The 23,901-nt window shown below is 38.9% G+C and overlaps 1 protein-coding gene across 3 annotated transcripts in view; it reads left to right on the top strand.

Annotated features, from left to right (window-relative positions):
* Positions 1-22,442, top strand: part of LOC127438070 (cohesin subunit SA-2-like) — a 31,135-nt gene extending 8,693 nt beyond the window's left edge. For all 3 annotated transcript variants that reach the window (XM_051693354.1, XM_051693362.1, XM_051693365.1), the window contains exons 14-34: positions 463-571; positions 1,226-1,343; positions 1,422-1,525; positions 3,136-3,228; positions 4,231-4,320; positions 4,956-5,159; positions 5,266-5,336; positions 13,564-13,651; positions 13,739-13,819; positions 13,907-13,999; positions 14,476-14,647; positions 15,286-15,413; positions 15,505-15,606; positions 15,695-15,843; positions 15,928-16,056; positions 16,190-16,395; positions 18,247-18,463; positions 18,554-18,646; positions 20,111-20,237; positions 20,370-20,447; positions 21,045-22,442. In XM_051693354.1, the coding sequence (XP_051549314.1) occupies positions 463-571; positions 1,226-1,343; positions 1,422-1,525; positions 3,136-3,228; positions 4,231-4,320; positions 4,956-5,159; positions 5,266-5,336; positions 13,564-13,651; positions 13,739-13,819; positions 13,907-13,999; positions 14,476-14,647; positions 15,286-15,413; positions 15,505-15,606; positions 15,695-15,843; positions 15,928-16,056; positions 16,190-16,395; positions 18,247-18,463; positions 18,554-18,646; positions 20,111-20,237; positions 20,370-20,447; positions 21,045-21,068 (2,476 nt within the window). In that variant the 3' untranslated portion in view covers positions 21,069-22,442. The remainder of the gene's footprint in view (positions 1-462; positions 572-1,225; positions 1,344-1,421; positions 1,526-3,135; positions 3,229-4,230; positions 4,321-4,955; positions 5,160-5,265; positions 5,337-13,563; positions 13,652-13,738; positions 13,820-13,906; positions 14,000-14,475; positions 14,648-15,285; positions 15,414-15,504; positions 15,607-15,694; positions 15,844-15,927; positions 16,057-16,189; positions 16,396-18,246; positions 18,464-18,553; positions 18,647-20,110; positions 20,238-20,369; positions 20,448-21,044) is intronic.
* Positions 22,443-23,901: the final 1,459 nt, after the last annotated feature.

Genomic DNA, 23,901 nt, shown 5'->3' with positions numbered 1-23,901 from the left:
GAAACAGCTGCTAATAAGGGATCTACGTATAAATATCTATGTAGAGGAGGCTTCCGCGCCTATTTCACGCGAGAGGCAGTTTAAACTACACCCTCGTCAGTGTGCAAACCATAGCTGGCTGGAAGCGAAGGTTTTTAGTAAGAAAAGTTTTAAATATTGATCTATTTCTTAAACACACCTAGCGTTTAGCTTCAGAAGACATTAAGTAATCCACTGGAGTCATATGGATTACATTTATGATGGCTATTCGTACTTTTTGGAGCTTAAAAAATTTGGCACCCATTCACTTGCATTTTACGGACCTACAGAGCTGAGAAATTCTCTTTGTTAGTGTTCTGCTGAAGAAAGTCATATACATCTGGGATGGCATGAGGGTGAGATTCAGAATGACTCATTGACTCCACCATTTGGCCATTTTTTGTAATACAATAAAAGTTGTGCATGTATTTGTGCTGTTCCCAGGTTATTCAGTCATCATGGTCCAGAGGATGAGGGGCGGCCCAGGAGAGGCAGACAGTGTTTGAATGCTAGTCTCATCAGAACAACTGTCTTGTTCTTTCTGGAGAGTGAGGTGTGCTTGATATGCTCAGGCTTTGATGTCATTCTTTGTCTTTCCTTTCATAAAATCAGCTATGTAAATATTTCGGCATAACACTCTTTTGCCATTTCACGTCTGTATTTGGGTCCTGGAAATTGCATGTGAACAGACAGAAATCATTCAATCAAAGATAATTCAACTTCACACTGACAATGAGTTAAATGCTGGAAATCAGCAAGTTGCTGTACTGTTGGTTGCTTGTAGGCAGTCCTGCTCGACTGCTGTATCCAGCTGTATTATGAGCTAAATCATGTAATCTGCACTCCCATTGTTAATTGCCACATTGTGCCTCTGTGCATTTTCATAAAGTTAAGCACTACCCAACTATGTTGCGTTACCAGCTGTGTCTGTTGCTTATGTTGCCAACTCGTATTGAAAATTAATGACATCCAGTCACATTGCCACTGCAAATCACAGTCAGTGTGAACCCCTTTAGGCAGTAGATAAGATTATTTAAAAATAATGTAAATAAATAAACAATTAAAATGTTAGCTTTAGTTTATCCTTTAGATTACAAACCTAACACACATGCCCTGGCATTTATCACTCAAAAGCAAGAACTAAACATACAGCAAAATTATAGTGGATGGTTTGTGAAGCTCAAATGAATGTTTGTGTGTGTTATAGCTCCATGAGCATGGCGCTTACCTGGTGGACAGCTTGTGGGACTGTGCATCAGAGCTTTTGAAGGACTGGGAGAGTATGATCAGCCTTTTGCTGGATGAGCCATACCCTGGAGAAGAGGGTACATGTCGATCCAAATTACACAGTCTTTGTGTCTTATCTACATTACTGAGAAACATCATGTTTGAATTTGTTTCAGCTCTCACGGATTCTCAGGAAGCAGCTCTGATTGAAATCATGCTCTGTGCTGTCAGACAGACATGCGAGTGTCACCCACCAATTGGACGAAGCACAGGCAGAAGGGTAAGACATACATTATTCTATAATCCAACTGTGGCATGGGGGGCGTGGTCATGTGTCAGTCTGTGGGAGAGAGAGAGCGGTAAGGATAGTCACCTGGGTTATGATGACTCTTAACACCTGTCTCTCCCCTGCAGACCGACACATGACCACACCCCCCATGTCACACCACCTTTCTCGCATACATACAGACATCAGCTACACACACAAACAACGCTCACAATATCTTTCATATACACATTTCCATTGTTTACACTAGGGCTGGGCGATACGATGATGTAAATCATGGCGACGATATAAAGTGTCAATCGAGTGAGATTTTGCTACATCGTGTATATCGCGATATGTAAATATCCATGTGCGTGGCGTGAACGTATTTATTAGTGGGCAGGGCTTCACTTGAGACTGAAGGTGAGATGAATAGCGGCCGGTAAATGTGCCAGTTATTGCACATGTTGGTTTAGCGCCCAATTCACTGAAGGAATTATGCAGATCTGGCAACGGGGCAAACGCACCCACAAACTTGTTGCTGAACGCAATTTGCAAGCGCAGTTCCGATCTTAAGGGGCGATTCTGAGCGATATATCGTGGAAGATGCAGCAGACCACCACGATCTGTCATGATCTGCTGTATAGTGTCACTGTGATCCAGATCATCTGTACTTCTCCATCATTTGATCATTAGTTGATGAATTATTATGATATGATCAATAGAAATGTCAAGACTGTGAAAAGGAGCTTGTTATTAAAACAGGTGTGACATCTGTGGTGTAGTTCCGCAAAAGCCGACACGGAGCAGACAAAATGTAATCTGCAAACTGTGTCATGCAACGATAATCACTCGTGGTAATCCAAGCAATCTGGTTTACCACCTCAAAATGAAGCATGCTAAAGAATATTCTGAAAGCCAAAAAATGTGCTCTGCATTAGGGGTCAATGCGGGAGTGTTTTTTTTTCCATCCTGCTCCCACCCACTCCCACAAATTTCTATCCTGCATCCGAATGCTCCTGCTGAATTTTACTCCATGTTTTTTTGCAAGAAGTGTTTATTTTTATTTAATATTTATTTTCTGCAAGAAGTGTTATTCTCATGGTGTATTTTTTACTTCTATATTCTTTTCTTTGTTGCATTGCTTTTTCTTGATACAAGTTTATAATAATAATAATAATAATAATAATAATAATAAAATTGGTCAACAACATAGACTGAAATGTGGCATCATGTGAAATTGAGCATTATGGTAATTACAAATTTAACTTTAAGTTTCAAATAAAGAGTAAATTATATAAGTAGTTTACATTTTATAAAGTATTTAATTTACTGGATTTTCCAAAAATAGGCATTACAATATGGTTATTTAATATATTAACAAATTCATAATGATTTTCCAGAAAAAAATACTACATTGTGTTATATATTGATATCATGATATAAAATTACTCGTATCGTGGTATCAAATTTTGATCATTTCGCCCACTCCAGTTTACACTGTGTGTAGTTAGTGTGTGCATGTTTGTGTTGTGTAGTGTATGGTTTGCTCTGTGTGATGTGTATTCACTCAGTGTGTGTTTTGTGTAATGTGTGTTCAGTGAGTATGTTATGTACTGGTGCAGGTTCTGACAGCTAAGGAAAAGAAAACCCAGCTGGATGATCGCACAAAGATCACTGAAACATTTGCTGTGGCTCTGCCTCTGTTACTGGCTAAAGTAAGTGACTGTGTGTAATGCTCAATCTTACAATATCAAACAGATTTGAAGGATTGTACAGGAGAAATTTTTCTTGCCTCAAGAGTCTGTAAACACTACAGAACGGTGTATTCTAAAAATTTTACATCTTTTGATTTGACTTTTGTCTAATTAGCTATTGCACTAATTGCTCTAACGTAATTAATTACGTTAGAGCAATTTGAATCACAATACACTATATATAAAGGGGGGGAAAAATTACACTTGTGCTGCACATCCCAAAATTCCTGCATTAAAAATATGAATAAACTCTAGACACATCCAACTCGTGTTGTATTCATTAGTGATCACCTCTGGAAGCATTCAGGCATGAAATATTTTGAACACAACTGCAAATTTGGTGTTATTCCTCCTTCAAAAACTAAATTCAAGTCAGCGACCCCATAACCAAGGTAGTTTGGGGTAGGGAACATAGTTTTTGGAGAGAAACAGCCAAAAATACTCCATCTCTTCATTAGCTGCTTTGATGCCAGTTTTACATGACTCTTGATGGGGTGGGGTTAAAACTGTCTAAAACTCGCTTGGCTGCAGTGCGGCCTTGCATACATCCACAGAGAAGAGTCAGTCATATCACCGGAAGAGACAGTTATGACATTTTGATTAAAGATTACGAGGTCAACATTTTTTTTTAATAAAATGGCAAATATGCATGGATGAATTGTTCACAATAAGACCAGTAACATGCAATAATAAATAAATAGGGTCAATTTTGATTTCATGTTGACTTTAAAAGAAACGATTGTAATTATTATTTTTATTTTGTAATTCATATTTCTTGAGGCATATTGTAATGTTTTACAGTTCACATAAGAAAATTGTATAACCACATACAGAACATATTTGGCAGCACATTTCTGAACTGAATCAAGATCCAAAGACAAATGGAAACTAAATTATTTCAGAATGGACTGCTTTTAATCTCTCTCTATCTCCCTCTCTCTTTCTATTTCCTGTTTTTCTCAGTATTCAGTGGACCCAGAGAAGATCACTAATCTGTTGCAGTTTCCTCAGTATTTTGATTTAGAGATCTATACAACTGGTCGGCTGGAAAAGGTAATCACATACACTAACATAAACTGGGTTCCAACAAACACAATTTAGTCTTTCATATTGTCCTAAAATGATCACATCAGTATTAAAAACATTTACTGTGCTTAAAGTCTGCGTTTGTGGCACGTGATATCATGGCCGAATAGTTGTGAAATATCAGGGTTAACTTGTGATAACATATCACTTATCTGATTGTGATATGTTAACATTTAAAAATCACTTTACAATAAGGTTCCATTTGTTAACATTAGTTAATGCATTAGGTATCATGAACTAACAATTAACAATATATTTGTTTCTCAATTTATTAATCTTTGTTTATGTTTTTTTTTCATTCATTGTTAATGTTAGTTCATGGTGCATTAACTAATGTTAACTAATACAGCTTTTGATTTTAATAATGTATTGGTATATGTTGAAATTAACATTAAGATTAATAAATGCTTAAGTATTGTTCATTGTTAATGTTTTTAACTAATGTAAACAAATGGAACCTTATTGTAAAGTGTTACCAACATTTTATTTTGTTTTATATTTTTTAAAATATTTGTTAAAGATTATTGATTGATATAATTATAATTGATGTTTTTTTTTTTATTATTATATACAGTTATATTCACCGCTCTGTTGTCTTGCAGCATCTGGATGCTTTGCTGCGTCAGGTCCGTGACGTGGTGGAAAAGCATACAGACACAGATGTGTTAGAGGCATGTTCAATGACGTTCCATGCACTGTGCAATGAGGAGTTCACCATCTATAACCGTGTGGATATCGTCCGAAGCCAGATGCTCGATGAACAGATCGACAAGTTCCACCGCCTGCTGGAGGACTTTCTACAGGAGGTGTTTGTGTGGAGTTTTGCTTTTCTCATGTAGTGTGTGTGTATATGTGCAAAAACATTGGACTGGAGTGGACATTGGAGTGATTTTGGACTGTTTTGTGTTTAAGGGGGAGGAGCCTGATGAAGATGATGCCTATCATGTTTTGTCAACACTTAAGAGAATCACAGCCTTTCATAAGTAAGAACACACACACAAACACTCTGGTTCTAACAGAAACTACAGTGCTGACTACATAGGCAGCTATCTGCATAGACACATGTTCTAACCAAAATGGACCTTCAAATGTGACTGATATAAAACACTCCTCATAGGCCAATATTTCTTTAACAGTCAGTCATGTAGATTTCGCCACATGATCTGCACTAGAAAGTAACCTAATGTGATGCATACATGTAATTCTGAAATTAGCTTGTACGTGGGAAGTTAATAGGGCTGCTTGTATCACCGTGACCACCGCCCCACCACTGTGGTAGAGTGCACCCGCGGTTATGCACGTGACGTAAACATATCAATTTACATAAAAGACCAAACGAAAACTTGAAATAAAATCCTGAAATAACACAATTTAATGAGTTCAATTAAGTATTAGATTTTAAGTAACTGTGTTTTGGATTTTTTTATCATAGGGACGTATTTCTGTTTTTTAGAGCCTTCTTGATTTTGCGCTACATAGTGCATTGTTATGGTAATGGTGTATTCTCAAGGTATGCATTTAGCGCGCAACTCGAGCCCAGCGCACGCCACAAATAGCTGTATCAACTGCATGTCCATTTGTCCATGACTGAAGTTACAATCCCGAAATTCTCTCACAAACTCACTCACAGGAGAGTTTATTTGTGATAACGTGTCAACAAACAACATTAAAAGAAAGGGCCCATGCCTGTTTATGCGCTCTAGAACTCAATCTCCATTGTGCATTTGCTGCCTAAATTGATTCACAGATTTAAGTTATAATATTATATTAATGTTGTTGATATAGCTGATTAAGCTCATGCATATATATGACATGTTTTAAAAAAGGTTATTAAAAAGCTCTTCGGTTTCCCGGGGCTCGCACACGAGGCAATCCTTACAATAATCTCTCAACAAGTCCAGCTGTTCAAGCTCTGTTGTGCGTTAGCTTCATTGCAGATGTAAGTTGTAATATTATATTTATGTTGTAGATGGCTTTTTATCGCATATATACGGTATAGCCTATATATATAATGCGTTTGAAAATGAGTGATTATAAAAGCGCTTCACCTGTGATCAGTGCTTTCATCTCTCGACAAGCAGCTTAGATGAAAAAAATCCTCACAATATGAAGACTAGATCATTTGAATAAACAATGTTTTATTCAACAAGATTTTTCTCCTTTTAAAACATTGTGCATTGGTAATGTCTTACTGTGTTTTCATTTCTTGTCATATTTTCGTCAGCAATGTTTGAAGTAAAATTGTTAAAATTATCCTCATAATCCTGTCTTTGTTAACGGAATCAAATAACAACAAAATATTTTGTGTGTAATTTTGTTGATGATATTAACACCGCGTTTTGGTCGTTCTGCTGGAAACATCGTAACTCGCAAAAAATGAAAAGAATCTGACAATTGAAAGCTTTCAGCAAAGGTAGGACTGAACTATTAAATTAACGTCCAGGGTAGGGTTGCACCAGCTGTGCGTAAGTTCTCACGTAAGTTGGGACGTAATGTTCACACTAAAGGCTTAGTAACTGCTAGTTAGTTTGTAACTAAGCCAGTGCTTAATTCGGTTGCACCACCTGTTCTTAAGGCAAGACTTAACTAGTAGGTTGTAAGCTCTCCGTATAGTAATGCGTAGTCACATAATATGACGTTTACCCGTATTTATCCAATAAGCAGCCTTCTAATTTGTACACAGAAGTGTAAAAAAGCCATGAATTTCAGTTTCTCACTACAGTTGATGTTCAAATCTTGTCTGCTCGCGTAACTGTCAGCTGTAACTGATAAATAACTAATAAATGATATCCCAATTAAAATACGATACGTAATAAAAGTAGATTTAATAAATAGTATATTTGCCCTGTGTAAACAACATTATATAAGAACTGTATCTAAAATAAATAAGGGGTGATAAATATTAATACAACAGGCTGGAAAAATAGGCATTTATTCATTTTAATATCCTATATATATTTTAAATGTGTTGAAACTTGACACCGGGCAACGTACCCTGAAAACTGCACCGTTAGGTCGGTTTCATGCTGAAGAGCCACTTAAAAGTAAGGTTTTTTTCTCTCTCGTAAATGTAAATGTGTAAATGCCAACACTATCATATATGTCGAAAGGACTGAAGCCTGTCACGCAAAACATGAGCTCACTGATGTCATTAAATATCATTCTGCTTTTTTATTCCAACCATTACTCCTGGTCAGAGTCTGCTGTAAATATTTAGTGTATACGTAGGGTTACGTCCTCCCTAAGTTTAATGGTGCAATGCTCAAATATTTAGTAGTGCGTAAATTGTGACTTAGTGCCCATTTACGCCACAACTAGGTTAAGTTCTAACGTACGTGTAGCTGGTGCAACCGGCCTCAGATGTTTAGTGATATTTAGTCATGATGAATATTGGAGTTTAACAATATTAACAGAATATGACATCTGGAATATTTTAAGTCTTGATGTGTATGTTACTGACATATAAGGCCGGCCGTATAGTCCAATAACAGACAGAAATGTAACAACAATGCAAAAAGTTTTGTATTTATGTTATTTGGGGTATTTTGTGATATTTTACAAAGGGTTTAATTTTTATTTTGTTTTCAATGTTGCACTTTTTAAACTTTGATATACAATAAATGCGTAATTTGCACGCACCACCTCCCCCGCCCTTCAACCACCGTATAACACTATTCACCGGCGGTGATTGGCCCTTTAAAAAATTGTCAACGGAACAGCACTATAAGTTAACTACTCTAAGCATACACCACATGTTTGTTTGAGTAAATAAAATATCTTAAAGGGTAATGAAACCTAGCTACTTAAACCGCAATTTTTCACACCATTTCTGAGAAACGAGTCTTGAAATGGGCCGGAAAATATGTAAATATGTGGGCTGGTATTGTGGGTGGGAAGAGGGAAAATGGGAGGCTGTCAATAGCTACTTCCAAAACACATACAACAGAGATGGCTGCTGAACCTCACATTATGAATGGAAATGAAAACAAAAGAGTTTGGGGCTGTATATTAATCATGGAACAAAATTGTGAAGAGTTAAGGCGATAGAACCGTTTGCGAATCTGCAAAAAGATTTGGATATTTTGTTCAAACTTATGAGAATGAAGTGAGAACAGCATTCAGAGCAGACATTGCCATCAAAACCAGCACTGCTTTAAAACTTTACAATTATTCATAGTGTAAAAGGACTGGTCGTGTGGGAACGAGGAAGCGAGGTTCAGGTAACTTCAAACTCTTTATTCACAAAACAATCACTCAATGGTGGCTTTCTTTAAACACTCTAACACGGCACACTGCTTTGCTTCACTCTCTCTCCTCCTCTGGCGTGGGCTCCTCTTATCGCTCTGCCCAGATTACTGCAACAAGGAATAGCGGTTAGACATAATTATCACCCAGGAATGAATCCTTACTGACCCCTCTCCTTGGACGAATGCTCAACCACGCCGTCGCCACACACCCCCACGGCCCGACTCAGGCCAGGGAGCCATCCGGCCTGCCCACTACCCCCCCATCCCATTTCTGGAGAGGAAATCCACGACTGTGGACCACCTCGAACTTAAAAGGCTGTAACGCCAGAGACCAACGGTGATCCGTGTGTTATTATACTTCATGGTGGTGGAGCCACTTGAGTGGGGCATGATGCGAACAGAGGGTGAAGGCCTGCCCCAACAGGTAGTATCGGAGAGTGAGGACAGCCCACTTGATGGCCAAGCATTCCTTCTCAACAGTGCTGTTCTTAGTCTTTCTCAAAGAGAGCTTCTGAATAATGTACAGCGCGGGCCGTTCCTCCTCCTCCAACACCTGCACCGCCCCCAACCCGCGGTCCGATGTGTCCGTCTGTAAAATAAAAGGGAGAGAGAAGTCAGGTGTATGTAAAAGTGGCCTGCCACAAAGTACAGCTTTCACCTGCATAAACACCTGTTGACACTGCTCCGTCCACTGGACCGGATCTGGTGCTGCCTTTTTTGTAAGATCAGTCATCGAGCTGGTGACGGGCAAATAATTAGGTACAAACCTACGATAGTAGCCAGCCAGCCCCAGGAACTGTCTTACCTCCTTTTTGGTCTTAGGTCTCAGGCAGGCTGCAATTGCTGTGGTTTTATCAATTTGGGAGCGCATCTACCCAATTGCACTCTTCTTTGGGTTTTCCTTAAGCCCCGCTCGCCTCAACGACCTCAGGACAACCCTCAGATGTTGCATGTGCTGCGGCCAATCATTACTGTAAATAATGATATAGTCTACAAAGGCAGTGGCGAAAGCAATGTGCAGTCTGAGGATTCAGTCCATGAGCTGCTGGAACGTCGCTGGAGCCCCGAACAAACCGAATGGAAGCGTCACGAATTGGTGTAAATCGAACGGTGTGGAGAAGGCCGTTTTCTCATGGGATATTGGGGTTAAGGGGATCTGCCAATAGTCCTTTTTCAAATCCAGTGTCGAATAAATTGAGCAATTCATCAATACATGAGGCATTGGGTATGCATCAAATTTAGACACGTATACTTTCTGATAATCCACACAGAACCGGACCAACCCGTCGCTCTTAGGGACCAGCACCAACGGGCTGAACCATTCACTGTGGGATTCCTCTATTACTCCTATCTCGAGCATAGCATCCAATTCTTCTCGTATCACTTTTTTCTTGTGCTCGGGAACTCTGTAGGGATGACTACGTACCACTACCCTGGGCGTAGTCTGTGTGGTGATGTATGAGGTTTGTACGACCAGGCAGAGGCGAGAACATGTCTGCAAATAATTTTTGCAACTTGGCAACCTCTATGACTTGAGATGGTGAGAGGTGGTCCCCACAAGTGACTTGATTGGCTTTTATGTTCACCTCCGGCTTGTGCTCCGCCCTCTCCGGGACCACCATTGCCAATGTCAAGGGGACTGCCTCCCTCCATAATTTCAGGAGGCTAAGATGGTATATTTGACGTGTCACCTCTATCTGTTTGTTGTACCTCATAATTGAGATCTCCCACTCGTTGTGTGACCTCAAAGGGCCTTTGCCACTTGGTGAGTAATTTGGAGCTTGATGTTGGGAGTAATACAAGCACTTTATCTCCCGGTGCAAATTCCCGTAGCCTAGTGCACCTATCATACAGTCGGCTTTAACGTTCTTGAGCTTGGAGCAAATTCTCCTGTGTGAATTGACCCAAAGTGTGGAGTTTTGCTCTAATGTCAAGAATGTACTGAACTGGGGGCCTGGGTTGCTCACCGAGTAAAGATGCTGACTACCACCCCTGGAGTTGCAAGTTCGAATCCAGGGCGTACTGATTGAGCAACCATCTCAGTTTCATCACAGTGCATTGGTCCTGCTAGTGCCCTGGCTCCCGGCAACTCCAGCAAGCCAGCCCAGACGCTACGCCCAGGGGGCCAACCTTCACCAACCTGGGGGGAAGAGCGAGAAGAGATGGACAAACCTCCATGACCGGGGAGCCGGTTTAGGGGGAAAAGGCCCCCGTTTCGGGGGAAACAGGCTGGGGGGGGCGGGGTTGAGAGAGAAAAAACGAGGGCTCCTTCGCTCATTGGTACACTGCCATATGGTCCTCAGCCAACTGGACGACCTCCTCCAGTGACGCCGGACAGTGGCACTGGACCCATCCTGCCTTTCCTGTCGGCAGACGAAGGATGAACTGCTCCAGCACCACCAGATCGATGACTTCCTCAGCGTTGCGCTCCTCCGCCAGCAGCCACTTCTGGCAGGCATCACAGAGCTGTTGGGTGACCGCGCTCGCTCAGCATTAGCGAGCGGAAGTGCTGCCGATGTTGCTCCAGTCTGTGGCTTTCTTTAAGTCCTCATAGACCAGGGGATTAGTTGCAGGCAGATGTTGGGTCACAACCTGGGCTTCCCCCGGACAACAGCGTAAGGAGGCGGGCCGCCCACTGAGACTTCGGCCATTTCCACAGCTCCGCAGTTCGCTCAAACAATCCTATGAACGCCTCCGTTTTGACTTCTGGGCCCATTTTTATGAGGGTGAGTGGGGGCATGGAAGCTGTTGGGTCCGGGGATCGTTTGAGTCTTGCTCCTGGTGTAAGAAGCTACAGAGAGTCTGCCAGTCCTCTGCTTGAGAATCGCCTGGAAACGAAGGTCTTGGTCTCAACGTAACTCAAGCAGGGCCTGGTGTTGAGCCTGGTGCATGCTGGCGAGGGATTGAATGACTTCGGCCAACGGCGAGGATTCCATGACAGCATATTATCTTTCTCAAGTCCTGAGTTTCAGCACCACTGGTTGGTGTGGGAATGAGGAAGTGAGGTTGAGGTAACTTGAAACTCTTTATTCATAAAATAATCACTCAGTGGTGGCTTTCTTTAAACTCTAACGAGCCGCACTGTTGTGCATCACTCTCTCTCCTCCTTATCACTCTCCCCGGATTACTGCAACAAGAAACAGCTGTTAGACATAATTATCACCCAGGGTTGAATCCTTGCCGCTTCCCCTTTACCGGAAGAATGCTCAACCATGCCCTCGCCACACATAGATATTGTGTTATCCTGTTTATGATCAGACGCACGGCGAGAAGACGTGTCGTGATCGTCCGGCGCCATCTTAACAGAACAGCCTCCATAAATAAACCTGGAATACACCGCTGCTTAATGTTTGAAGCGCAACAGTGGCCAGCCTACAAACATGCTTGCTTCGGTGCAGTTATGGACTGTGGACTGTCCATTCTGACGTGTGATTTAAATCTTGTCCATTATACGACACACAGAGAAGCAGCGATGGAATCAGCGCTTGTAACAGTCCTCCCTCACAAACAGTGTGTTTTGGAGCATGACTAGCACAACTGCAGCCAAGAAATACTCGCTCTGGTCCAGTTATGGACTGTGGTGCATTTTGTGCAGTGATTTGGATCTGCCCACCACAGTGTTTAGTGTAAAAGTCCACTCATGTCTGTGAAGTGCCGTTGAAGTCCCGCTTCTGCAGAACAGCTGTTATGTCCATGAGTTTGAATTCTCTGCTGTAATGCCAGCTCATGCATGAGGCAGTGTTGTGATTGGATGGAAGCATTCCTTCTCATGAATAATGTGGTAAAACTCTCAAAAACTAGTGACGTAAATACGTGCTGTCCTACCAATCATAACTCGGAGTTTACGCATTTACCTCATTTTTGTGATGTTGCTTCAACTTTTGTTTTAAACCGGAAGAATGAAATGGCTCAGTAAAATAAAAAAATAACCACTTTCACCTTAACAACAAATACAATGAGTGCTATCATTGTTTTCAGTGATGTGCAACCTGTGATCTGTTTACTTCTCAAAAAAATTTGTTTTGGGGTTTAAAAGTAGCTGGCAATATTTCCTGTAACAATGGTTCCCATGGTCATGCAAAACCTTGAAAATATCAGGGAATTTGACAGTTGCTATTTCCAGACCTGGAAAATTCATGGAAATTAATAATAAAAAAAAAAGGTCATAGACAATTCTGTTGTAAATATAAAATGTTGTTTTGTTTAGCTCTAAAATATTTAATTGGCTAGAAAATGCTCTTTGTGAGTGCAATCTTTTTCTAAATCCTTATTCGGTAATCACAAATTATTGGAAAAGTCATAAAGTAATGTATTGGTCAGAAGTTGTGGAAACCCAGCTGTCAATGCTTTATTTATTTATAATTTTATAATTATATTATTGTGTCATTTATTTTTCATTGCATACACCTGTAATATAGGCACATTTCTGGTTCATGTTACATCTGCCAAACCTTAAATAGCAACAGTTAAGAGTTGGTCAGATTGTCAAATCCAGATTTTAAATGACACCTGTGTTTTTCAAATGAGTAGCTGTTCATGAATTAGCTAGCAGTTCCAGATTAAAAGATCATAAATTAAAACGTAAAACAAAGGGTATTGTATCGCCAAATCGAGCTGTGAATTATCGGTTATCAGTATCGTCTCAGAAATTCCATATCGGTGCTTCCCTAATAAAAAATACAGTATGCATACATTTTAAAACATCTCCCATGGCTCCTTCTGCTATTGTTGATGGAAATGATTTAATGAACTCGTATTGCATTGTCCACAAAGGATTTATTTAATGCTGCTTCAAACTGTGACCACAATTAAGCATTTTAGGAAGCAGCATAATTTGAAGCAAACTTTGCTTTGCTGTCTTGGTAGGCTCACTTGGTTTTGCAACAGAGCCTCTGTGTTTCTCTCTAGGCTCATAGTCAGCTGGTTTCTTCATCATAATCATGTGTGTATGTTCTTCCTACAGTGCCCATGACCTCACTAAATGGGATCTTTTCACCAGCAACTACAGACTCTTGAACTCCGGTCTGCAGAATGGGGACATGCCTGAGCAGGTACTGATCTCTAACCTGTTTAGCCTCACTGTAAGCACATTTGTTTATCTGTTTGAGTCAGTATGTTTCACTGTTTCATGTTTATAGATTGTGGCCCACGCATTACAGTGCACTCACTACATCATACTCTGGCACTTGGCCAAAGTCTCGGAGGGCAGCTCTACCAAGGTATAACTCTCAAACACCCAGGCCTGTATGAAACTGGAGTTTGTGCTTGTGATTGTTTAGAGTTGCTGACTCTTGTCCCATTTCCAGGATGATCTGGTTCTCTTGCAGAGACAAGTGAGGGCCTTCTCTATGATGTGTCAGAGATACCTGAGCAGCATCAGCACCACTGTCAAAGAACAGGTGAGCATGACCTGCCTAGATCACGCACCCACATCCTCTGATGCACAGAGGATTCTGACCAGAGACTGTTTAGCCTGAGACGGAGCACTTGTATTAAATTGAATAGGAGAAATTTGGAAGACTTAGTATGGCGGATGTAGAAACAGGAAGTCCTGCCTTACAGGTAAAAGAGACAATCACCTTTTAAAAACAGACATTGCCTGTCACAGACAGTGCACTCGAGAATGCGCATGCGCATTAGCTGAACCAGCCTAAAATTGTTTTTCAGCGTGATCTGAGCTAAAGAAGGACAATTTATGATACCTTTTCATCAGATTTCATGCTGATTTGAAATATGTTCTTTGATTGTAATCTTGACTAACCATTTTGGCGATTTCAGTCTATCCCCCATCCAGTTAGATTGGAGCTGTACTTTCATGCTGCTTTTATCCATAGAATAATTTACTCTGACCAACTTAACTGTTTGTGTGTTGCAGGCCTTTACCATTCTCTGTGATGCCCTCCTGATCTTCAGTTACCAGATTGTGTCATCAGGAAGGGAAGCTTTAGAGCCGCTGGTCTTCAGTCCAGATGCATCTTTACAAAGCGAACTCCTCAACTTTATCCTTGATCAAGTGTTTGTTGATCAGGATGAGGACAGCAGCACAGGTAAAGAACAAATGCAAACATGGTCAAAGATTGCTGTGATCCAGGGTTGGGCGATTAGAGGCAGAGCAAAAAGAGTTGACACACTAATTTAAAGGGGTAGTTCACCCAAAAAAGCAATATTATATGTGTGGGTGAGAAAAAGATCAACATTTAAGTCCTTTTTTACTCTGAACTCCACTTTAACTTTCACTTTCAGATGTGAAAGTGAACTATACCGGCACCACGTGTGACTTTCAGATGTAAAAGTGAAAGTGGAGATTTAGCGTAAAAAAAGGACTTACATTTTGATGTTTTTTTACCATGGCAGAATTGTTTTAATGCACAACCATGAGTGGCTTATCGCTTGTATAAAATGACAGCAACACCAAAAGACACCAATATTCAATAAATATCAATATTTATAAATATCAATAATAAAATAATATTTAAAAAAAATCACTTATTAATAATAATAATAATAATCACAATATACAGTTCTTCTGCCAAGTAATGCAAGGAACTTGGCGTTTCAATAAAAAATTCTGTTGATGTGCAACCTTTAGATATTTTACAACATGGCCCATCCAATTAGATTTTGGATTTTAACAAATTATAATTTTATCCTGGTTACTGTATGTATGTGTTTGGGTGTCTTGCAGACGATGAGGCTGGTAAGATTGAGGCGCTTCATAAACGCAGGAATTTACTGGCTGCCTTTTGCAAATTGATCATCTACAATGTGGTGGAGATGAAGACAGGAGCAGATATCTTCAAACAGTACATGCGAGTGAGTCCTACAGTCACAATCACTTTGACGGTTCTCTGCGTTTGTCATTTGGAGCTTGCAGTGATCGCTCTTTGTCTGTTAATGTGTGCAGTACTATAACGATTACGGTGACATTATTAAGGAGACCATGAGTAAGGCTCGTCAGATTGATAAGATTCAGTGTGCCAAGACTCTGATCCTCAGCCTGCAGCAGGTAAGCCAGTATTTCCCTAATTACAGATGGATCTGTGAGTAGCAAAGAAAAACATTTGTTATATAACAGTTGTATCTGTGATTTTTAGCTATTCAATGAGATGCTCAATGATCTGGGCTGTAACTTCGATCGATCCTCATCTGCATTCTGTGGGATTAAAGAACTGGCCCGACGTTTCTGTCTCACGTTTGGACTCGATCAAATAAAAACCAGAGAGGCCATTGCGATGCTTCACAAGTAAGCCCATTCAAACACTCCTGCTCACAGAGACACCACATGCCTAAGTGACAGTTAAGAGTCTGAAGTATGTGTTTGTTGCAGGGATGGAATAGAGTTTGCCTTTAAAGAACCCAGTCCGCAAGGGGAGGGAGGCCCACCTCTCAATCTCGCTTTCCTTGACATCCTCAGTGAGTTTTCCTCTAAACTACTGCGCCAGGACAAGAAGACTGTGTAAGACAAACACGCTAAAAAGCCCTCCTGTCTCTTCTCTTTTATACTGTATTTTAAATGAGATGTGACATCAACCCCAGTCACTCCTTTAAAATGTATGTGCATTCTGTGTTTGACTTCTGTCCCCCATCAGGCACCTGTATCTGGAGCGGTTTATGACATTTCAGATGGCACTGCAGAGGGATGACTGCTGGTTGCCACTCATCTCCTACCGGAACTCTCTTCAAGCTGGTGCTGATGATGACACGCTGTCTGTCATCAGCGGCATGAGCAGCAGAAGTTCTGCCCGCAGCCGCAGGAGCAAACCAGCTGCCACCAGCAAGAGGAAGCTACCCGAGGGTGTGTGTCCATGATTTATAAATTTGTGCTTAATAATAATGACTTCAGATTAGGTCTTGCATGACTACAAGTTTTTACTATTGACTATTTGCTGCTGTCACAGCATTATAGAACAAGCACAACCTAAAGGGATAGTTCACTCATAAATGAAAATTGTCTTCTTTACTTACCCTTATGTCATGTATCTAAATGCATAACTTCTATGGAACACAAAAGGAGATGTTAGGCTTAATGATAGCCACAGTCACCATTCACGTTTACTGTGTGGAAAAAAGATGCAGTGAAAGTGAATGGTGACTGAGGCGGTCAGTCTATTTTGTCTAACGTCTCCTTTTGTGTTTCACAGAAAAAAAACAAACCGGTTTAAAACAACATGAGTAAATGATGACAGAATTTAACCATCCCTTTAACCCATGTGTTGTGTTCATTTTGTACTAACACATTTTGTCTTCCCGGTCAAAAATGACCGGCCCAATAAGATTGCTTATAAATCTCTCATATTGCATATGTTTTCACAAGATACTGCATTTTGATCTTTTTAACAACTTCTTTTTAAAGTAATTATGACAGGTTTTGTATCCTTTTTTGAACATTTTTAAAATACATATACATATATATATTAAATATGTTCAAAAAAAGGATACAAAACCTGTCATAATTACTAAAAAAAGAAGTTGTTAAGATCAAAATGCAGTATCTTGTGAAATACTGCATATATATATATATATTTTTTTTTCTTACTGATATTGAACTTATACTGTGCCAGTGGATGGCACTCGCGTGGAAAAAAATTAATAAAATAATAATAATTACATAATAAATTAATAACCACTTGCTTGATCTGAAAAAAATAGGTGTCATTTTAAAGCGTACAATCTGGACTTTACCATTCATGTTGCTAATCCTACCAATTATGAAATAATGCCTTTTAATTTGCTGACAAATAAGAACTGTTTCGTTCTCATCATTTGCAAATTTGTTATCACAACAATTATATTCAGAGTTGGTAAAACCATAAAAAAAAGAAGAGATAGCCGTGTGTTATATATCATTGGAAAGGATTGCAATGGGCAAATTTGTTTCACTCAGAAGCCAAACTGCAGTGAGTGTTAGTGTATGAAATTTCCACAGACACAAATAAATATAATAAACAGGAGTAGCTTTCTGTTATGTTTTTCCTTATTACTTTTTGAAACATATATAACATAAGCAATGACATATCGTAACATACAGCAGACTATCCTGATTCATACGAGCCCAAACACAACATATAAGTAGATCTTGAAATATTTCTCAAAGAGTGTACATTGAGAGACGATGCACAAAAGGGTGCTCAACACACATTGTGTGTGTGTGTGTGTGTGTTGTGTATGTGCACATTTTCGAGGACTTTGTGTGTGCAAACACTCATCCACATACGTATGTGCTTATCTTAAGGATCGGGATGCTCCTGAACACTTAATATTTCTGTATTTTGTAGTCTAATCTGTTAATTTCCAATGGTCAGTCATTTTTAACCAGGAACACAAGTGTAACAGTGAAATAAAACCTATATATATATATATATAATAATTTAAATGGGCCAATTTTTGTTTTCAGATACCATATGTGAACAAATTCGAGGAATTTTATTCCAATTGGATTAAGTAATAAAAAAATATTCGTAAGAGGAAAAAAAAAAGTCATCCGGGTCAAAATGACAGGAACATAACATAAGGGTTAAGTCATGTGATCCATGACTAGTCAACAAAGACCCAACACGTTGACTTGTGTCAGAATGAATTGACAGTGCAACCTCTACTTGAGATTTGAAACTAACGTTATCTCTTTGGGTTTCTCTGTGTCTCTCAGAGGAGAGCAGCTGTAGTAGTAGCGATGTGAGCGCGTGGGTGCATCATGTGCAGAGTGCCCCTCACACTCCTGTGATGTCATCACCACACATTGTCTCCACTGTCCTACGGGATGCAAAGAAGCTCCGCCCAGAGCAGGGGTACATGGGAATATACAGCATGAGCAACGAAATGCAGCATACACCTCTGCAGCAGCCGCATCAACACATGGACTACAAGTAAATGTGCACGCACACACAAATTTATTCACATACCTTCTCTAACACAAACATAGGTTAAGAGTTGTTTGAAAGCTGTTGTGTTTTCAGTTCTCAGGTTACATGGATGATCGCCCAAAAGCAACAACAGGACAGAGCAAACTTGCAGTACGGCAAAATGAAGGGCCACATTCAGCACACCATGTAAGAGCACAACTACACCCTTACAAAAAATAACTGCAGTTTTTTTTAACTGTAGTACAAGTGTGGAAAATTGGACGCAGTATTGCTGAAGTTAATGGAACATTGGAAAAGTAACATACAAAAAGATCAAAACATTGTTTTGGCTAATATACTGTGTCCTTGTGCTGATATCTCTCAATATTGCCAATGAAACTTCAGGTAGCAGTTCTCTCTCTTTCAACCTAGATAACAATATGATGCATTAATAACATAAAAATGCATTTATGTCTGAACTAAGGGCGTTTTCAGACCTGTAGCTTGCTTGATTTGTTCCGAAACAGGGGCTAAAATTGTTACAATGTTGAATTTTCTTCATGGTTCGGTCTCTTCAACAGAGAATATTTCAAAACGGACCAAAACGGTTTATGAAAGTCACATGCGAGCAAACGGTCTCCTCATTGGTCAGAATGTTTGTGTGCTGTTCCAGGATTTAACTCATAGAGTACATCAATATACCAGTTAAAATGATATACCTGTAAAAATGTGTCAGCTGGTACAAATATTCGAGTATTGTTTGTCACGGTAAAATAAAACAACACCGCTTATGTCAAGTTATAAAACAGTAGATTGTTAGGTAATATACTGTTCAAAATAAAGACAAAATTAATAGGACAGTATTTGGTAAATTCTATATTTTCAAGTGTTGCTTAAAGGGATAGTTCACCCAGAAATTAAAATTCTCATTTACTCACCCTCATGCCTTCCCAGATGTTTAAGACTTACTTTCTTCTGCAGAGCACAATTTTTGAATTTTAAAAGAATATTTCAGCTATGTAGGTCCATGTAATGCAAGTGAATGGGTGCCAACATTTTGACGCTCCAAAAAGCACATAAAGGTATCATAAAAGTAATCTATACGACTCCAGTAGTTAAATCAAAATCTTCAGAAGTGATATGATAGGTGTGGGTGAGAAACAGATCAAAAAGTCATTTTTTGCTAGAAATTATTCTCCTTGCCCAGTAGGGGGGCGATATGCATGCAGAATGTGAATCACCAAAAACACAAGAAAAATGTGATATTGATCTGTTTCTCACCCACACCTATCATATCACTTCTTAAGACATTGATTTAACTACTGGAGTCTTATGGATTACTTTAATGCTGACTTGTGTGATTTTTTTTTTTTTTTTTTTTTTTTTGAACTCCAAGATTTTGGCACCCATTCACTTGCATTGTATGGACCAAAAGAGCTGAAATATTCTTCTAAAAATCTTAATTTGTGTTCTGCAGAAGAGAGAAACTCATTCACATCTAGGATGGCATGAGGGTGAGTAAATCATGAGAGAATTTTCATTTTTGGTGAACTATTCACTTTGGTAAAATGTTCAAATATTTTTAGGGCCACTGTATAAACTAGCACATACTCACACGGATATATACATACTCACAAGTGAGATTTAATGTTTTGTTTATTCGTTTGTTAGTCGCCGTGGCAGCGGGCTGATGGAGGATGATGAGGAGCCGATTGTAGAGGATGTGATGATGTCATCAGAAGAGCGGTTGGATGATCTTAACGAGGGCATGGACTTCGACACCATGGACATTGACCTGGTGAGAATCACTCAAAATGTCTCAAATGGAGTGAAATGCTCAAACAGAGAGAGAGAGAAAGAGGAAACACTGACAAGTAACACATTTTGTGTTTCAGTGTTTTTAACTTTGATCTGTTTTGTCCCTCTAAAGCCACCATCCAAAAACCGCAGGGAGAGAACAGAGCTGAAACCAGACTACTTTGACCCCGCCTCTATAATGGATGACTCGGTAAGCATCCATCCATTCATCCATCCATTTATTCACTCATTTATAACTCCACTCACTCATTCATTAGTGGTGTTTGCTAAAGCAAGTGTCATTGCTACAGTACTATTACTGTTTCTCATTCTAATTTTTAATCGACTGGAATAATGATTTTCGCCTGCCGAATGATAAGACAGGAGAAGAAATCCCATAGTCTTACAATAAGGGGTCAGAGTCATATCTAGGGACAAAGACACTTTGGGTGAGCGCTTTTGCCGTGGGCCAGTAAGCAACCCTTTAAAATACTCTAGGTATGGGGACTGCATAGAAACATGCTAAAAAATAACTCGGAACAGCATAACCGCAAAGCAACACCCTAGCAACCACCTACAACACTCAAGCATCATTGCAGTTAGTTTTGAGAAGGCAAGCACCACTCAGATTTTCTTTTGAAAATGTCAAAATCTAGTTAGTCTTTTCATTCTTTTTTTTTTTTTTACCATTTGTCCGCTCTTGTAATTGTGGTCTGACAGTGAGACATGCTATGAAGAAAAACATGAACTCTTTCCACCCACAACACTGATCTTAATTTTCTGTTGTGTTACTGTGTTTGTCTAACAGGTTCTTAATGTCTCCATGTTCTGAGCTGGGCAAATCAGAATGACCGTGATGTTAAAAAGAGAGTTTTCCTGTTCTTCTGATTTCACCCCATGGACTCTGAGCACACATGAGGATGCTGTGTGTCTTTCCATCTGTACATAAGTAACAGCCCACAAGGCATACAGACATTTACAGCACGAGATCAGACTTATCTATTCATGCTCTTTTGTACTGGAGGTTTAAAAATAGTTGTTTTTTTGTAACTCCTGAAGGAGTTTTGATTTTTAGGTAATTTTGTAAAGACAATCAGTTGCAAATTGACTTTATAATGGGGTGATTTAAATCTAACTTTATAACTTTCCTTAATTGGTTTAGACTTGCAGTGTATCTAGCTGTTTTTCTTCCAGCATTTCTTTCTTTTGTCTCTTTTTTTTTTTTTTATCGATCACTCACAATGTTTTAGCTTCCCTGAAGTACAGTAGGTAAAACCTTAAATTGTGATGATATTCCTCACTATTTCTTGTGTGATTCTGATTGATCCTTGGTGCTCAAAGCAGTTGTGCTGATTGGGTGAAACTTCAAAAGCCTACAGTTAAATTGCTTAATTTAGGTATGTTCTCATCATTTTATTTCAGCTTTAATTTCAAATTTGTTTCCACTTAAAGGGTTTTGACCCATTTACAGAGTAAACTCTTTCTGCAGATTATCTATTATTTACTTATTTTTAAAGATTAGAATTAGGTATTATAATATATTGTTATATCTCTTTAAAACATATATAAAAGTATATATATTATTTTGTTTTACACAAAATGTGTAACGTAATGTGAATCGTTGCTGATTTTATATTTAAGTTAATGTTTTTATGTTTGGTATCCAACCTACTGTTTCATTCACGCTGCATCTGTCCTTAAAGAATCACCGATGTTTTAACTTTCATTTTGGAAAAGCTCCACTGTGAACGATTCTTTGATCTTTACCCTCTGTGTAGTTCATTGAAGTTTGGATACAGGTTGTGGGTTGTTATGGGTCATGTAGTTGAAATCAAGAACAGCTGGTTAATCAGAGTGTCTCTATTGTGATCGTGGTGAGAAATCTTGATAAATGGAACCACGGTGATTGTATGTCTGTGGAAATACATTTCTGCAAGGAGCTTTTGTTTAGGATTGAAAAAGAAATATTTGTCTTTATATGTGTTTCACACATATTTGATGATTTGTCACAATTTGATTTTTTTTTATTTTTTTTTTATTTCCTTTCCTGCAGTATCTTCTTATTTTCTAAAGTGTGAGTGTATGTTTTAATGTATTGGACTGTACATAAATTCAAGATGTTTTTATTCTATTTACAAGATGTCCGTTGTTTCATTTCCTGTGTTCATTTATATTTGAAGACAAAATAAACCCTCCTGTAATGGTTTTCAGCAGTGCTGTTAAATTGGCAGCTCCCAGAGAGACTTTTGACTAGTCATCATTTAACTTTTTTACAAATTATATACAAACTATGTTCTGTATGATGCTATTAACAAATACTGAAACTCAGAATTAATGTTTATTTGACATTGGTATTATGGATAAAACTTTTTGTCCTAACACAATTGCTGTTTTTTTTCATTGATCTCCACCTATAAACCATGAAAGTATCTGTCACATTTTCTGGGTCATGAACAAGAAAGTCAGTGTTTTTCAGTAGTGGCCTCATCAAAGCCTTATTCATACCAAGAATCAATTGCTGAACAAACTCACTCGCCTGTCTAGAACAAATGGTAGAGATCAATGTGCCAAAAAAGTGCGTGCACGGTACTTGCAAAACAACAAGGCTCTACTAAATAATGTCCAAATGTTGCATTATTTACTTTTGAAACTTCCTCCAACACAAAACCAGAGCCCCTTTAGAATAATTGATTTCTTTTTTTTAAGTGAATTAAATATTTAGACAAATTTCAGTGTTATTTGTAATTCATGAGAGATTCATTGAGAGAATCAGTCAATGGTCTTAGTGTAAACAAATTCTCTGTATTTATTACTTCAATTTTATTTCAAATCACCTATGGCATTAGCAGGAAATTCTGGGCCCCAGTCGTGAATATTGCTCTGGGCCCTTTTCTTTAAAAAAAATACTGTATGAATATTTATCAGCCCCCCTGGACCTGTGGACCCCTATAGAATTGGTCCTACCTTTCACCCTACTTGCTATGGCCCTGGTGCATAATTTTGTTTTAAATGTCTTTGTTGGTTTAAGCCATGCACAGAACAGTAAAAATCGATAGAGACTTCAGGGGGCGCTGTGTCGCGCCGACCGGAAATCTCTGCCATGACAACCGCTCGCTATATACATCAAAACAGTCTAAGTAAACAAATAGGTAGTGGGCAAATAACATGAAATTATTTGTTAAACATCAATATTTTAGGTTACCAATGTTTAAGCTAAGGTTTTCACCATTTTAATCCTCTTTAGCTGTTTTGCAGTTAATTTACAGTAAATGGTCCTGTGCTGTGACAAATAAATTGTTCAAAGTACAAACTGTTTCATCTAGCATCTCAGTCAATATAAAGTCACAAAAACAGCATGTGGGGTAACTAGAAATTAATTAGAAACATAGTTTTAGATTAAGCATAGTACATCACACCACACCAAACAGTAGGACAATACTGTCATGACTTGACATGTCAACTACCCATTAAAAACGAGTCGATGCTTAAATGTGTAGTTAAAGGAATAGGTTTACCCAAAAATGAAAATTGACTCATCATTTACTCACCGTCATCGCATCCCAGATGTGTAAGACTTTCTTTCTTCTGCAGAACACAAATAAAGATTTTATGAAGAAATCTCAGCTCTGTAGGTCCACAATGCAAGTGAATGGGTGCCAGAGCTT

Source organism: Myxocyprinus asiaticus, chromosome 4 (assembly GCF_019703515.2).
Source record: "Myxocyprinus asiaticus isolate MX2 ecotype Aquarium Trade chromosome 4, UBuf_Myxa_2, whole genome shotgun sequence".
Lineage (NCBI taxonomy): Eukaryota > Metazoa > Chordata > Actinopteri > Cypriniformes > Catostomidae > Myxocyprinus > Myxocyprinus asiaticus.
This window is presented reverse-complemented; position numbering and strand designations above follow the sequence as displayed.